Source organism: Arachis ipaensis, chromosome B02 (assembly GCF_000816755.2).
Source record: "Arachis ipaensis cultivar K30076 chromosome B02, Araip1.1, whole genome shotgun sequence".
Taxonomy (NCBI): Eukaryota; Viridiplantae; Streptophyta; class Magnoliopsida; order Fabales; family Fabaceae; genus Arachis; species Arachis ipaensis.
Genome location: NC_029786.2, coordinates 104,141,702 through 104,159,276, shown reverse-complemented (window position 1 = coordinate 104,159,276; position 17,575 = coordinate 104,141,702). Strand labels below are relative to the sequence as shown.

Below are 17,575 nucleotides of genomic sequence, written 5' to 3'. Positions count from 1 at the left end.
AAAGAAAATTAACCAATCACTATTTAGTAAAATGTTTTAAGAAAACTTCAGTTACAAATATTCAAATTCTACGACTTATACATATTATGACTCTTACTACTATTCATTGTTTAATCTCTCATACTAATTGTCAAAAATTCCTTAAATTTAATATATTTTTATATGTTTTTCATTCTCGTTCATTTATTTTTTTAATTATTTACAAACAAAAAAATCGCAAGAAAAGACAAAGTGTAGTCATTAATGCAAATCGAAAAATGAAAATACAGTTTTGTATAACTCTAATATAAATAACCTATGTCTTTTTTAAAAATCATAGCCACCGGCCAAAATAAAAGTATATTTTGAAGAAAAAAAAATAGTAGAAAAAGTAAGAAACGTGTGAAAGAATGTCATTCAAATATCATCCTATTGGCTATTGGATGCCGTGTGGACCACACATATAATTATGAAAGGACAGAAACTCACCTGCAGTCGCCTGCTTCTAGATGGCTGACACGTATTATTATATGGTTTAAAAAAATCGATTTATTTTATATAAATGGTTTATTTAAAAAAAAGGTTTAAATTGGACCAAACGGTTATTTTTATTCCCTTCTTCGTTTTCACACGTTCGTTCTCTTTCAATCTCTTTTTCAGAACTAATATCAAACTTTCAATTAGGTATTTCTTCTTATTTATATTTCTTAATCAAATTTATTATTTCAAATGTATTTCTTAATTTATGTTTTTATTCATTCCTCTGTGAATGATGAAAATTATTTAATAAATACGTACATATTTATGTCATCACACCATTTTGATATTCAAGATGAAATTGATTGGACATTAGACAACAATTTTAGGAGTTCTACTGTTCACATCTTTGACAGTTTGATGTATAAATTATCTTAGATTATGGTGTTTAATATAATATTTAATACACATTACTCTAACACAATTTATGTATTAATAGATTTAGAAGATTCACGTTTTTGAATTTAATTTAAAAGAATCAAATAAAATTAATCTTTTTCTATTTTATTTAAATAAAAAGCCTAAAAAATATGTGTAGAATGTATTTATCTTTTTTATTTTTTTAAAGAAATAATTGTACTAGCAAATGGAATACGTAGAAAATATTAGCTTTGAAATTTGGTGTTAATGATTTTGTGGGAATCGTGTTTAACATAGTTGGTTAATATGAAGAAAGAAAAAATGAAAATAGAGATTCTTTACAAGTCTAAGGAAGATATCATAAATGCCAAGATAATTCATCGCAATTTCATGTGGTAGAAAACAAAAATGTAGTTCCTGGCACCATAAAAGGACTGTTTGAAAGTTGGACAGGATTTCGCACGGGAAAACAAGAGCAGAGGAAGTGGCTGACGGGGTTCTTTGCAGTGATCTGGAACATCTGGAGGGAACGGAACGATAAAATTTTCAACAATAAAAAAGCAGGTGTTGAGGAAATACAAAGCAGGAGAGTTTTGAGCTACCAAGAATGGACGTCCAGCGATCCTAGTGGGTGTTGAGGGCAGATACATGAGAGTCAAGGAAATAGCTATCTCTCATGTAGGCAGTTTTCTTTGTGTTTAGCTTTCTTTTATTTATTGTTACTGATGCTCCACTTTATTGTGTTGAGCTTTCTTTGTTTCAAAAAAAAAAAGAAAACAAAAATGTAATTATGGTATAATGTGGACTGTTTGATAACATGAGCATAGTTAAAATTTTGGCATGATCTCTTTCATATTTGTTGCATGTCTCTTTAGTTGGTGATGTTATAGTTTATTGTGATGATATGATGGTAGTTTGATTGTATGAGTTAGGTCCTTTTTATTTGGTTGGATTTTTTCTATGGCTATCCTATTCTTGATGGCAATGCCAAAATAAATATTTTCATTAGTTGTTCTTTTCTTGCCTCTATTCTTGGGTTGATTTTATTTTAAAAAATTTTATTAAAAATTATGTTCAATTATTTAAGGAGACCAAATTAATATTTTGATTAGATACTTTTGTTTTATTAAAAATAAATTCTAGTTGATAAGTAAAAACACAAAAACGTGCATGACAATGAAATTATAATTTCTAGACAAATAAATTATCGTCTTATTATCTTAAAAAAATAATTTATTTATAGAATAATATTGAAAAATCAATAATAATTTGCATGAAAATAATTTATTAGTAAAATAAGAGTTAATTGATTGATTACCATAAAATTTAATTTAACGGTAAATTTGTAATTGAACATATTTTTAAAGTTTAATTTAAAATTTGTTTACAGCTTAATTTAAAAGCAACTGAAAATATAAGTTATAGGAAATAAAACAAAGCTCATCAAGAAGATAGAAACAGAGACACAAAAAAAGGACAGATGATACCATTTATGCTATTTCTATAAAAAAACGTGAATTTTGTTTCTTGTTCAGAATACTAAATGTTACTTTTTCAAACAATTTGTATACATATATTTGACAAAAATTAAATAAATAAAAGTTTCAGATAAATTTAAAGAAAAATTGGTCAATAAGAATGAAGAAGAACATACCAAATTCATAGAATAACACGCAGAAAGAATTAAAATTATTTTAAAGGTAGTTATTTGATCTATTTAAACCGATTTTTTTAAACCATATAGTAACACGTGTCAACCATCCAGAAACAACTTCACCTACAATCGACTGCAGGTGAGTTTCCACCTCAAACATGTGACTTTTTTTTTCCGAGGAAGAGAGACGGAAGCATCATATGAACTTGTCCCAAAGACCAATGAGCATGTGTGAAGTCAATGTCTTTTTGCTACAAGGAAAACAAAATACATAAGCAATTAAGCATCACTTTCTGAACCTGCTGCTACTACTTCCTTTACCTTCATTGCAAACATTCATCCACTACTTTCCTTTGTTTTCTTTCTTCTAATCTTGAGATCAACATGGCTGCAAGATTTGTGGGAGAAGCTTTTCTCAACTCTGCACTTGGCACTATCTACGACATGCTGATTTCACCCTTAATTGTCAACCTCATCCAGAGAAAGAAGCTTAACCGGAAACTGGTTGAGAAGCTGGAGACAGTTCTGAAGGCTGCTCATGCTGTGATCAATGACGCCGAGCGGAGGCAGATCGAGGAGGAGGCTGTGAAGCACTGGCTGGACAGGCTGAAGGATGTTGTGTACGATGCTGAAGACATACTTGATGAAGTCACCACCAAAGCTGCCATTCAAAAGGTTCAAGGTAACTCTCTGTCTCGCAATGTCAATTTGCATGGTGATGATGAGATAGTAACCAAGATAGAAGACATCATTGCTGCATTAGAGTCAATTGTAAATGAGAAAGATGGTCTTGGCTTGAAGGAGATACCGGTGGAGGACATGTCATGGAGGATCCCCTCAACATCTCTGGTTGGTGTGCATCAAATATATGGCAGGGACCAAGACAGGGAGGCCATAGTAAAACTGTTGTTAGATGTTACCAATGACGGTGGAATATCCGTGATTCCTATGGTCGGCATGGGTGGAATAGGAAAGACTACTTTGGCTCAGATGGTTTACAATGATGACCGAGTGAAACAAAAATTTGATGTTAAGGCATGGGTTTGTGATGGGCAAGAAGAATTTGACGTTCTTAAGGTGACAAAGGCTGTGATGGAAGCAACTTCTAGTTCTTGCAACTCAACTGAGTTGAACAAAATTCAGGAGAGTTTGAAGGAAGTCCTAGCAGGGAAGAAGTTGTTGGTTGTTTTGGACGACATGTGGAGTAACAATTATGATGCCTGGATAAGTTTTCTAAAGCCTTTTAAATCTAGTAACGGGGGTGTTAAGATTCTTGTAACAACCCGTCTTGATTCGATTGCTGATATGGTGAAAACTATTCCAACTTTCCGTTTGAGTTTGTTGGGTGATGATCACTGCTGGTCAGTGTTTGCAGATCATGCATGTCTTAATTCTGTTGAATCCCATAGCCGTTCTGCTTTAGAAGTAGTTGGTCGAAGAATTGTCAAAAAGTGTAATGGGTTAGCTTTGGCTGCTCAAACACTTGGAGGTTTATTAAGAGCAAGAAAAGAAGCAGCGGATTGGGAGTTTATATTGAGGAGTGAAATTTGGGAATTTCCCAAAAAAGATAGTGGGATTCTTCCTGCATTGAGAATAAGTTATCACTACCTCCCTTCATACTTAAAACGTTGCTTTGTATATTGTTCTTTATTCCCAAAAGACTATGAATTCGAAAGAGATGAACTGGTGTTACTGTGGATGGCAGAAGGTCTTTTGCAGCAACCAAATAGTAGTGGAGGTACTTTAGAAGAAGTCGGTTATAAATATTTTAACGATTTGGTTTCGAGATCATTTCTCCAACATTCTGAAACCGATGAAAATTCATTCGTGATGCACGATCTCATGCATGATTTAGCAATATTCTATGGTGGAAAGTTCTTTTGTAGAACCTTAGAACTCAAAACCGCAGACAAGCATGAGGCTTATCCTCGTCATCTTTCTTATAGTCTTAACATCCGTGATTCGCTCTCAAAGTTCTTGGAAGCATGTGATAATTTACAAGATACAAGGACATTGTTGAAAATCAATGCTGGTATCAGGCATGATTCCTCAAAGAAAATCGATCCTTGTCGCTTACTTGCACAATTGAAGCACGTAAGGGTTCTGTCATTTGAATTCTTTCCTCGTGACCATAATTCGTTGCCCGATTCAATAGGTGATTTGATCCATTTGCGTTATTTGGATCTCTCTGATTCACCTATCGTGACATTGCCAGAGTCAATGTGCAAATGTTATAATTTACAAACACTGAAGTTGAGTGATTGTGAAAGACTAGAAAAGCTTCCAAGCAACATGCAGGATCTTGTAAATTTGCTTCATTTGGATCTCTCTTGTACGGCAATTGAGGTATTGCCCGAGTCATTGAGCAAATTGCATAATTTACAAACGTTGAAGTTGAGAGAGTGTGAAAACCTGAAAAAGCTTCCAAGCAAGATGCAAGATCTTATAAATTTGCACCATCTCGATATTGAAGGTACTAAAATAGAAGAGATGCCGAAAGGGATGAGCAAATTAAAAGACCTGCAGATTTTATGTTACTATATTGCCGGCAAGCATGAAGAGAATGGGATAGGGGAATTGGGAGGACTTGTAAATCTTCAAGGGTTATTTCGTCTTAAGAAATTAGAGAATGTGGTTGATAGCAGTGAAGCTTGGAAGGCAAGGATGGTTGATAAGAAATACATCAGTGATCTACGTTTGAAGTGGTCATCAGGTGAAGATAGTGATATTGTTGATTCCCAAATCGAAAAAGATGTGCTTAGCAAATTAGAACCTCACAATGACCTTAAATATCTAACAATAAAGGGTTACAGGGGTACAGTGTTTCCGGATTGGGTAGGGCAGTCTAGGTACCACAACATGACTGAGTTGGAGCTGAATGGATGCAGGAATTGTTTGGTGTTTCCTTCCCTTGGACAGTTACCCTCTCTGGAGACGCTGCTCATTGCAGGGTTTGACAAGGTGAAGATGATTGGTGGCTCATTCTATAAGGCTGATGCAACTCATCAGCATCAGGAGACACCCTTCCGATCCCTTAAATATCTCTCATTCTATCAAATGAGTTGCTGGGAGGAATGGGAGTCATATGAATGTGATGATGATGATGATGCACCATTTCCGAAACTTGAGGAATTCTATATATCGCAGTGTCCTAAGTTAAGAGGAGATTTGCCCACTTTCCTTCCGTCTTTGAAAAAACTTGTCATATCAGGATGCGAGGAGCTTGGTTGTTATGTGCCAAGAGCTCCCATCCTACGCTCATTAAGAATATCTGGCAAACAGGAAGCAAGAACGCGGGACCTACCACTTTCCATGTTGGAGACACTAGTAATTAATGGAGAGCAGCTTGTGAATTCTCTGTTTGAGGCCATGACCCACACCCAACCAACCTCTCTCATAGAGCTACACATCTCAGAGTGCTCATCAGCCATATCATTTCCAGGGGATTCTTTGCCCCCTTCATTGGAAGTGCTATTAATCAACGATTGCAAGAATGTAGAATTCCCAATGCAACACCAACAACATGAGTCACTAATTAGTCTTACAATAAACAACAGCTGTGATTCGCTTACATCCTTCGCATTCCCAGCGTTCCCAAATCTCAAGTATCTCACAATCGCAAGTCGTGAAAATTTGACATCTCTGGAGGTGTCACAGTCACAGTCCCTCAAAGAATTATGGATTGAAAAATGTCCTAAGCTGGAGAACATAACAAGGCTGCCTGCCTCTTTACGGGAGCTCAAGATCTATAGATGTCAGTTGTTGGGTGAAGGCATAGAGAGGAAGGACCCCCACATTTGGCCATCCATTTCCCACATCACCTACATTAAAGTTGATAGTAATCTGATTGACAAAGACTCAACATCTTAAAACAGGTAACTCTTATTGCTATCTCTCTATATCCCAAACCCACTTCATCTTCTCCTACATCATATTCATTCTCCCCTACATGATCTTACTTTTACTTTCCGACTTTAAATTAATAGCTTATCCACTATTCAAGTTGATGGCAGGAGACAGTTTCCATGAGGACTCATCGTCTTAAAACAGGTAAAGCATTGTTTTTTGTCATCTATATTTCATTCTAAACCTTACAAATCCTCATTCTGTGAGCCTTATTTTTCTCTGCTCATTATCTCATTTGGGGAAAATATTACTGACATGCTTTTTACAATGACAACCCTCAGGCCCCAACACATTCATTGAGTTGAGTTCTATATTATAATAATGCAAAACAGGGCATCAAGGTAAAACCTCTTTCACAACATATTACTACCACCATCTATGTTTTGGCTGATGCAGAGATTCCATTTTCAAATGAAGGGGTGTTTTTTTAAGTGTATTTTACTTTTCAATCAGATTATTTTACTGTATAGCTATGTAGCATATTTCCTTTCCAATAAGTGAGCATCTTAAGTTGCATGAAGAACCAAGATAATTTAATTTTAGCACAAAATATAATAAATTTATCTTCAAATGCATGCATTTTATGGTGCTATGTAGTTACTGATAAAGATTTGGCTTGAATTATCATGTGGTCAGGTCAAAGAATACCAAGCAATGATTCATCAAGATATGTCAAGGGTGAAATACTTGCATGCCTTGCATGCTGCCACGCTCAGCTCCATTTAAGAGTCTATCATTATCCAATAAAATTTATGTATAGATATTTTTTTTTTTTACAGTATACTCTAACATAACAGATTAAAGATTAATCTGTCGTATATCTAAACTCCATTTAAGAGTTTGTTATTGTCCAATAAATTATTATATATACAAAGTAAAATTCGAATTCTTGACACTTGCTTAAATGAATATTCTAAGACATATTCCAAATAACTCCTAATTAGCTAGTATCATGAAGCTAATTAACACTATTTTTTTAGTTAATTTATTTATTTATTTTAGGAATAAACATAATATAACAAAAAGATAAATATTAACATTTAGATATAATTATGTTTTTTTATCAAAATCTTTGTGCCCCGTCTTTCTTCTATGAAATATTTGTTGATATTTGAAACACATAATATATACTTCTTGTGTTTCCTAATTTTCTGTTTCATTCCCTTTTTTTTCCTTTTCAGGAATGGATCAAATAAGAAGGGGTATTTATTTCGCATGGTCATTCTCAGATTTATTTGAGTGATTGGATGATTAAAAAGTAAGCTATGGCCAATTATAGAGATGTCCCAAACTATCAGCAAAATGGTACAATTGGTTTTTGAGATTTGAGAAGCAGAGAAGAAGCATTTCTATAACTGGGGATATTGTTGCAGAAGTTTGGAACAGAGGAATTGCATGCTTGAGTAGTTGCTGGGATGTATAGTTTTTTTGAGTTTTTGTGATGTAAACTGTTGAGTCTTGATGGCAATGCCGAAGGGATTCGAGTACACCACTAGGCTTTATGCCTGTTATTTTGGGTGTTAATAGAAAAATTTTATGTTATAATTTATAAACTTGTATTATGAACTCCTTAAATCATAACAGCATGGTACTCTTGTTTTTTGTTCGGGTTTTGCCAAGTGAGTTTTTGATAATTGATATCATTTTATTAGATGTACATATTTTTAAAAAATATTACCAAGTGCCATGTATGAGCCTTGTTTTCTTAATTCATAGTAAAAGATGACAATTACTGAAATCATATAAAAACATGAGGAATACTTTAAAATGCATTACAAGTCCTATAAGCATTATTTTTGCATATGATTTTTCATACCCAATACAGATTAAAGATCAAGCTCAAAACAAGTGAATTCATCAAGTCCAAAGATCTTCGGTTCCTCCCATAAAATCTGAAGCTTCTTACATGCATCATCATTCATATCTTTCACACTATTACTCTTAAGAAAATGCAAAACTGATGAGTTTGGAAAACTCTAAATTACTTTGATGATGAACAAACATTATTGAATCAATTAATTACAAAATTATTAATTTGCTTCTCATTTAACATATGAGGATTAATAATTTTGTGATGCAGATTTTGCAATTGGGCCAGATTGGATTATTATGCTACAAGCCCAATTTAATTAAAAATGATCGGCATTGATACAAAAATTATTTTTGATCCTTGTGGCTGAAATCATGATCATGTATTTGGGTCAGATTGAATTATTATTACAAACCCAAATAGATCTTTGCTAAATTAGACCAAAACTTGGTCCGAAACCATTAAGCAAAGAAAGCAGAGTTTCATTGCTTCCAACGGATCTCTTTTTTAATCATGTGATGGAACTCAAAATTTTATTGAGTAGAGTTAATGCATTCCTTAGAACCATGAGAGAGAAATTATGATTGATTAGATGGTTTGCCTTAATGAGGCACGCTACCTAAAGCAAAGGGAAGTAAAAGCAACTCATTTTTTTAATTAATTTGTTTATGTTCACTTAAGTGCTTTTCTTTTCCTCTCTCTCATTTCTTTCTTCTCTATTCGGTCATATCACAGTAGCAACCATGGAAGCTATAGCAAGCTACCATAGAGAAGAAGAAGCATGCCACAAGACCATCACAATGATGGCAAGAAAAAGAAAAAAAAAAAAGTATGCTGTGGCTAAGATTCTCATTACTTGTGGTAAGATTTGGTGAAAAGATCTTGGCTTCTCCATACCAAAAATAGTTGAAGAAGATATCGGTCAAAGAAAGAAGATCCTTGGAGGGATGGCTTGTCTCTGATTTTACTCAACCACCACAAGAGGTAGCTACAGTGGCTACGTGATGGAGGAGGCAGAAGTTGGAGCAGATGAAGCTATCATCATCAGTAACTCATCAAGGGCTAGGAATCCGTTTTGGAGAGCAAGGTAAGATGGAAGGCTCGGATTGATGAAGATTGGTGACCAAGGAAGGACCAGAGGTAATTGCATGTTGGATTTTACATTCAGTTTCCTCTTCTCTCTCTGGCCGAACCGGTTTGCATGAAGAAGAAGAAGATTAGTTTGGTTTATTTGGTTTCAACCGTAGAGGCTTTCCCCTATATATAAGGGTGAACAGTCAGGGCTTGAAGAAAGGAGTGAGAATGCAAGGCACAGAATTCTCAGAACTACCTAAGCTAACAGAATGGCAATGTTAAAAATCTAAGTGTCTAGTTTATGTTCTTTTGAACCCACTTAAGAAATATCCTAAAAACCTTTCATGAAGTATCCACACACGTAACAAGAAAAATATTATAGTAATGAGAGAAAATTTTATAAATAAGGAAAAGTGTATTTTGTTCATTTTTTAAATATAAAATGACATGATACAGTTTTCTGTGTGAAGTGAGAATAATTTTGTTAATTTTCATGTTTGGTTCCATAGTTTAATGTAAAGTGCATCTTGATTCTTTTAGTTTATATATAAAGGGGTACTTTGCATGGTCTTTCTTAGATTTATTTGAGTTATTGGATGATTAATTGATTACAAAATAATCTTACTACGTTATGGCCTATATACTATGTTGACAGAAATGACCCTGAATTAAAGAGTTTTACAAAACACTCTGCAAAATATTTATTTGGTTCTTGAGAGGTACAAAGAGTGCACTTCTAGTTGGGCCTACCGATCTTGTAAAGATCAATCTCATATTTCTATTAGACACCTATTTGATAAGTAGATTTTTTTACTTTGCTTGCATCAGAGATTAAAGTTGGAATGTATTGCAGTAGAAGAAAAAATGAGTATGGAATAATTTTTCATTTTCTACAATATATCACAAAATCCTAATTAAAGGAAAAATTACTAAATTTATCATTACATGTACTTGTATCAGTATGGACTTTACACACACACACACATATAAATTACTAAGTAGCATGTATGATCTTTCTCTTTTCTTAATTAATAGCAAAATTACAAAAAAGTTGGATTTAATTTATGTGCACGCGTAAATCAGTTGACAGGCATATTTGATCATGTGTTGTTCTATTAACAAAAGTGATTATATTCTACACCGATTACTCGGAAAGACATTCAAAAGATGACAAGATGAAATTAATGAAATAATAATGTAAATAAGTTTACACTTAAATGCATCAAAACTAATCTCTAAAAATTTTAGATAAGAAAATCTACTTCTGCAATAAAGTTTACACTTAGGTGCTTTGTATCTTTCTCTAGATGTAAATTTGGCCATGCAATCCAGCAGATAACTACACCTTTTCCTTACCAATTGATAGAAACTTTAGTTGAGTGCAAACTATAACCGCTACATCTTGTGAACTTTGTGTTTGTGTTTGTGAGAAGTCTGAGTTTGTGTGTGCAAACTGAGAAAAACTTTATGAATAACCTACAAATTGTGTATTCACTTTTGCTTCAGGTTATTAATAAGCGTTATTTTTGGTAAAAAATATGGACAAGTTTAAATAAGAAAGCCAATGGCAAACGAAAGTTATAAAATTTATTACTTGGTCAATCCAAATTATAAGAAAGAAGTACAAACTAGCTGCACAATCAGGTACAGTTTTTTACAAAAAAGCTTCGTTTCTTCAGCTTGTGTTTGTCAAATTTCCTCCTTCGCTTAGTCGCTGAGGTCGTTGTTAATGTGATTCTTCTGCAGTTTATAGAGTTGATGCAGATAGCATTTTATATGCCTTAGACAAAAACATTGAAAATCATACCAAGGCTGCAGTTATGGCATCTATCAATTGGAAGTGACGCTGCAATGATGTAAATTGCAAACAGCAAAGTTATCATTGATGTACTCTATTTTCACTTTCATTTCAATTAATAAATTAAAATTTCATTTGAAATTCCAGTAAGAAAAATAAAAAGATAGAACTATAATGTGTAAAAGTAGTGTAATATAAAAATAATAATAAAAAACTGAAATCATCCTACTTTGATAAAATCATCCTACAATATTCTTATTTAGATTATTGTTTTCCCTGTAAAAATTTGGACATTGTAAGATAAATTTTGGTGCATACCACAAACCACTTCCCTTACTCTTTCATACTTTCTTGATCTTGTGAACATGGCTGCTGAACTTGTTGGAGGAGCTTTCCTCTCTTCTTTTCTCAATGTCCTTTTCGACAGACTGTCTGATCCTGAGATCATCAACATGATGAGAGGCAGTGGTGGATCCAAGGGATTATTAAAACAAGACTTTAAAACAAGATAAAAGATGAATTGTTAGTAGATTATATGATTGTATATGTTGAAAAAGAGAATACTTCAAAATTTATTTTAGATGATAAATTAAAAATTTTAGTTATATGAAATATCGTAGAACAAATTTAAAAATACTAAAATCCTAAAGTATGTAGTTGAATGTTGATTTTTATATAATATAATTATTAATTTTGACTTATATACTATAAATGATATTTTATTAATTTTTTGTTATATTATATTTTAATTTATTTTGTATTTAATTTGGTCCCCCTCTTATAAAATTTCTGGATCCGCCATTGATGAGAGGAAAGAAGGTTGACCAAAAGCTGCTTCAAAGGCTGAAGACCATTCTGAATGTGGTTGAAGCTGTGATGAATGATGCTGAGAAGAAACAGATCACTGACCCTGCTGTCAAGAGGTGGCTTGAAGATCTCCAAGATGCTGTCTATGATGCCGATGACTGCCACTCAAAAGGATCCACCAGGTAACTTCCTGTCTCGCTTTCTCAATTTGCAAGATAGGGAGATGGTTACTAAAATTGAAGAAATCATTGCTAGACTAGATGATATTGCAAAACACAAAGATATCCTTCGTCTAGAAAAGATTGCAGCCAAGAACATGTCTGGGAGGATTCCTTCAACTTCACTAGTTAAAAAATCTGACATATTCGTTGGCAGGGACAAAGAGAGAGATACCATAGTGAAATTGTTGTTAGATGATGCTAACGATGGTGATAAATTGTTGTGAGGACAATTGAGTAAGTTTGAGATGTTGTGTAGTTCGGAAATAAATTTTTTGTACTAAATTTGATGTAATTTAAAGGAATAGTGATAAGAGACTTATATAAGTAGTCCAAATAGTATGGAATTTGAATATTTGTAACGTAAAATTTATTATAATTAATAATATTATTATGACATTTATAATATGGATGTCTATTACATTGAATGATTTATTAATAGAAATTAATAAGTTAATTATTGGAGTTATAAATTTCTTGTATTATTTACAACGGTAAAGATATAATAAATATAGAAATATGAATTTAATGTATTTATAAATTACAAATTTGGTTAGACACTATTAATTTTTAATTATTGTCATTGGTAATTATTGTATTATTTTTTATACATTTTATTTAGTTTTTTTTTTTTTGCTGATTTGGAAATGATAGATGATTTGCCAAAAATTGAGTGGTTGATTCTAAAATTTTGCTAAGTAAGCGATGTTGTTGACATGGCATTAATAGAAGAAGAGAAATAACTTAAAAGTAATGTGAGTAAATTTATGTACCTACTTTTATATATTAAGAATAGATAGATGAGTGCTTATTTGGACGTCATTATCTTGATAAAAAAAAATCTTTTTTTAATAAAAAATATCTTTTTTTAGTTTTTAGCGTATTTGACAAATTTCTAGCAGTAAAAGTAAAAGCACTAGAAAATGTATACAAAAACTATATCTATATAATATTACTCTAAAAAGACAAAAAGAAAAAAAAAATATTTTATGTGGCATCACTTGCTTTCATATGTTTTGACTTTTGACTTTCTGAGTTTCATAATTGTTCGGTCCGTTTACTCTCTGTAAAGATAATTGAATTTAAGACAGAGCTTACACACATTGAGAAAAGTCAGAAAACAACTTAGTTCATCAGATGATGGAACCAAAAACATGTTATTCAACATTCCTTACTTTGAAACTAATAACCTTTTTGCTTCTAAACTTTACTTTGAGAAAACTAAGTGCTTATGAGAATTATTATAGCAGAGATGATTTCCCTCATGACTTTATTTTTGGTGCAGCCACCACTGCTTATCAGGTATTAACTGTTCTACTCCACTATTGATTCTATGTTCTCTTTAACTTAATTAATCCATTGCAATAATATGATTACTCCTATTAATCAATATTGTTATATTGTGTGTGTTTATGAATAGGTGGAAGGAGCTGCTAATGAAGATGGAAGAACTCCAAGCATATGGGATACTTTTGCTCATGATGGTTACTTCCTTTTCTTTATCTCCTTTCTTCTTTTGATTCATCATACACATAATTGATTAAAAAAAAGTTTTTTTTTTTATTTTTATCCTAACATAAAATTGTTTTTTTAAATAAAAATTTATTTTTCTTTTTTGAAAAGCAAATCCAAAACTGAGTCAAATAATTAAAGTTGAAGATATTGAATTCAGTTAGTAGTTATATCTTGTTAATAGTCAAATTATTGTAATGCAATAAAATCAATCATACTATGTATATACCAAATATTACTCATCAAATCAACTATCCGTATAGAATACATGCTAAAATACAAAATATACATTGAAATGAATTAAACAATACGTGTATTTATATACAAATACATAATAACTGATTTTTTTTGTGTACATATAGTATTTTTGTAACAGTATAATTAGTTAGTTAGTTAATTAGTTCTTGACTCTATAACTTGTCATTTTCCCTTGACAAACTAAAGAGACTCATAATATATCTCTATATTAACAGTGTTTGAAGGGACAGAAAATGGAAATGTAGCCTGTGATGGCTACCACAAGTATAAGGTAAAGTACTATGCTATTAATCTTCAATTTTTAATCAACTTGAGTTGGTCGAGTATCGCGAGTTCGAATTCCGCCTTGTATATGTAGCAACTCAATGGTAGTTGGTCGAGTATCGCGAGTTCGAATTCCGCCTTGTGTATGTAGCAACTCAATGGTCAGATCCTTAAATGGAAATCAAATCTGTGACGGATTAGTCCTTGGCCTGTCGGGGCTAGGGGGATAGTACACACAATCGTTTAAACTTAAGAATGTGTAATACAGGAAGATGTGAAGCTGATGGTGGAAACAGGCCTTGATGCCTATAGATTCTCCATTTCTTGGTCTAGACTCATACCAAGTATTATGCTATGAACCCTAATTTTTGTACTCTTTCTCTACTTTGCCTTTATTTTTAATTATGCCGTCGAAAATGCCTTTTTTTTTCTGCAGATGGCAGAGGACCTGTGAATCCCAAGGGATTGGAGTACTACAACAATCTCATCAATGAGCTCATTAGCAATGGTTCTAGAAATTCCTTTAAGAAAAAGAGTTTTGGAATCAATCATGCCTATTCAATTAATATACATTCCATTTCTTTTCCCTTTACAGGAATCCAACCACATGTAACACTACACAACTTTGATCTTCCACAAGTACTTGAGGATGAATATGGAGGATGGGTTAGTCGTAAAATCATGTATGTTTGAGATTAACTCTTGAAATTTTCAAGTGTATGAATTTCTATTGTATAAACATTAGTCCTTAAGAATTTAAAATTAGGCACTTTGTGATTATCTTAATTCAACGTAGGTGGTTGTATAGTTTAAATAGTTATTTATTTTCATTTTGTGCATGATTGTATTTTGTGCTTGATATTCACTGCTATTATATTACGGTCATAGTTCATAGACAGAGCCAAAAGTTATGAGTTAAAAAGAATTTTTTTTAATGTGAATGCAGAAGAGATTTCACAAACTATGCAGATGTGTGTTTTAGAGAGTTTGGTGATAGAGTCTTGTATTGGACTACTATAAATGAGCCAAACGTGTTCGCCATCGGCGGTTATGATTTGGGAGCAACCCCACCTCGGCGCTGCTCTCCCCCGTTCTGTCATTCAACTGGCAACAAGGGTAACTCAACAATAGAACCCTACTTGGCAGTTCACAACATCTTGTTATCTCATTCTTCAGCTGCAAGATTGTACAGAAGAAAGTATAAGGTACACATCACCTCCTAATTTCTATGTTCTATATTTCAAATTTTAATAGACAGATAGATAGAATATAATAGTATTAATGTGTGTTATGATAGAAGGTAAATATGGGAAAGGAAAATTTTGTTGGCAAAGAATATTCATGATTCTTGAGAAACAAGTAACATTGCAGGAAAACCAACATGGATTTGTTGGTATATCAATCTTTACATTTGGTTGTCATCCGATAACAAACACGGAACGAGACAGGGTAGCATGTCAGAGAGTTTATGATCATATGGTTGGTTGGTAAGTTGCAAATCCTAAAATCAATTTTCATGTTCTGTGTTTTGCCCTTTGTTCATTGTTTCCTTGGTAAAAATAAAAACAAGAAATGTAAAAATAAACCAAACAGGTCTTAATGTTTCTGTCTTCTGTCAATGACTTTGACTAAAATGAGAAAAGATATGGCAGTTTTACATGCCTTCTGCTGCTGCTTTATTGCAGGATTATGGAACCATTGGTGCGCGGAGACTACCCGATTTCCATGAAGAGAAATGCAGGCTCAAGAATTCCAGCCTTCACAAGTCGCGAGTCGAAACAAATTAAAGGTTCAGCTGACTTCATAGGTGTGATTCACTACTACAATATCAATGTCACAGATAACCCTGATGCCTTGAATAATAATCTGAGAGATTACAACATGGACATAGCTGCAGTGCTTTACTGTAAGTTTTCTTGTGCTTTACTAGTTCCATTCACCATTTCTTTTTTCCATTATCATTTTGAAAATGTGTAATAGTTCAAATTTTGCATCATTTACATTAGTTTTTTGAAAATAACAATCCTGCTTTGTCTTTTCTTTGCAGTTGAGCTGTTTTCAAATGAAGAGGTGAAAAAAATTAGTAACTATTTTCTTAATTCATTGGTTCAATTATTCAGATTATTGTTTTTGCTTCACTGTATACGGCTTTTCCTTGACTCAGATTGCTGTCACCCCATGGAAGTTGGTGGAGGAACTAAACAAACTCAAGCTTCTTTATGGCAATCCTCCATTATTCATATATGAAAATGGTACAACTAGTGATTACATAAATTGCTAGAATTTGTTAACATGAATTAAGGGTTTACTGATTAATCAAATAAAGTGATATATAATCCAATTACTCAGTTAAAAAATGTCACATATTTTGGTAATTGAACTAGAGTAACAAAAAAAATTATTGACATGAATAATTATGCATATTCATGGGTTGACTCTTGTTAGGTCAACGAACCAATAGCAATTCTTCATTGCAAGATGTGACAAGGGTCAACTACCTTTATGGATACATTGGTGCTGTGCTTGATGCATTGAGGTACTGCCATAACTAAATTTATCAATTTTCCACTTACGAATCAAAATCGTATTGAAAATAAGCGTGAATAGTCGTCCAAAAAAATGGATGTGATTAGACGATTACGTAAAATGATTTACACTGTTAGTGTATCAAAATCAAATTCTTAATATTATTATTATTTTTCATTTTGGGACTTGTCACATTGACACACATCTAATGTGATCTCTTATCTTTCTATGTCATGATAATTTTTTTTTTCAGAGATGGATCAAATATAAAAGGTTATTTTGTATGGTCATTCATGGATGTATTTGAGTTATTGGATGGATATGAATCAAGCTTTGGACTATACTATGTTGATAGAAATGATCCTGAATTGAAGAGATATCCTAAGCTCTCTGCAAAATGGTACAACAAATTCTTGAAGGGTGGAAGAACTTCTATAGTTGGAGATCTTCAACAACTTAATAAGGATCCATCACATGTTTCTGTTGGCCACTCAATATAACAGTTTAGTTTAGTTGTTTGTTTATTTATTTATGTAGTGTTCATTACAAAAGTTTGAATAATCGACTTTGGAGATTGATTATGTGAAGAAGAAAATAAATCAGAGGCTCGTTGAAGGAGAAACTAATATTAAATACAAATATAGATATTTTATAATTACTAAATCTAATAAAAAAAATGTTATTTGTACACTATAATTAACCATTAAAATTAATTACTATAGATTTTGTATATCAATTATGTTAAGTGTACACCAAAATCAGCTACTATGTATTTTGTGTATAAATACATATGTTATTTAACTTATTTTCAATATATATTTTATATTTTCACATAAATTTTATATAAATAATTTATTTTGATATACAAATAT

General features: G+C 32.4%; 3 protein-coding genes and 1 long non-coding RNA gene across 4 annotated transcripts in view; 3 read left to right on the top strand and 1 right to left on the bottom strand.

The window, feature by feature from the left end:
* Nucleotides 1–7,152, top strand: part of LOC107626141 (putative disease resistance RPP13-like protein 1) — a 79,786-nt gene extending 72,634 nt beyond the window's left edge. Inside the window, exons 2-4 of the transcript XR_002358107.1 lie at nt 6,303–6,580; nt 6,718–6,777; nt 7,073–7,152. The gene's annotated coding sequence lies outside the window, so the exon portion shown is untranslated. The remainder of the gene's footprint in view (nt 1–6,302; nt 6,581–6,717; nt 6,778–7,072) is intronic.
* On the top strand, nt 2,700–6,400 carry LOC107627945 (putative disease resistance RPP13-like protein 1). The gene has a single exon (XM_021117093.1). The coding sequence runs from the start codon at nt 2,915–2,917 to the stop codon at nt 6,398–6,400; it is 3,486 nt and encodes a 1,161-aa protein (XP_020972752.1). The 5' UTR covers nt 2,700–2,914.
* LOC110268158 lies at nt 10,876–11,593 on the bottom strand. The gene is made up of 2 exons (XR_002356253.1): nt 11,437–11,593; nt 10,876–11,166 (listed from the first exon to the last, which is right to left on the bottom strand). It is a non-coding gene; the product is annotated as an uncharacterized LOC110268158 (long non-coding RNA).
* LOC107626146 (hydroxyisourate hydrolase) lies at nt 13,201–17,325 on the top strand. The gene is made up of 13 exons (XM_016328947.2): nt 13,201–13,445; nt 13,564–13,627; nt 14,129–14,184; nt 14,446–14,521; nt 14,614–14,685; nt 14,773–14,860; nt 15,124–15,382; nt 15,549–15,664; nt 15,863–16,083; nt 16,225–16,247; nt 16,342–16,429; nt 16,623–16,713; nt 16,957–17,325. The coding sequence occupies exons 1-13, from the start codon at nt 13,281–13,283 to the stop codon at nt 17,201–17,203; spliced, it is 1,566 nt and encodes a 521-aa protein (XP_016184433.1). The 5' UTR covers nt 13,201–13,280; the 3' UTR covers nt 17,204–17,325.

What these genes read in the sequence shown, in the direction of transcription:
- LOC107627945 (XM_021117093.1), top strand. Translation starts at nt 2,915, where the DNA reads ATGGCTGCAAGATTTGTGGGAGAAGCTTTTCTCAACTCTGCACTTGGC.
- LOC107626146 (XM_016328947.2), top strand. Translation starts at nt 13,281, where the DNA reads ATGATGGAACCAAAAACATGTTATTCAACATTCCTTACTTTGAAACTA. An exon ending in ATGGCTACCACAAGTATAAG is followed by an intron (nt 14,185 to 14,445) that starts GTAAAGTACTAT and finishes TGTGTAATACAG; the next exon opens with GAAGATGTGAAGCTGATGGT. An exon ending in CATAGCTGCAGTGCTTTACT is followed by an intron (nt 16,084 to 16,224) that starts GTAAGTTTTCTT and finishes TTTTCTTTGCAG; the next exon opens with TTGAGCTGTTTTCAAATGAA.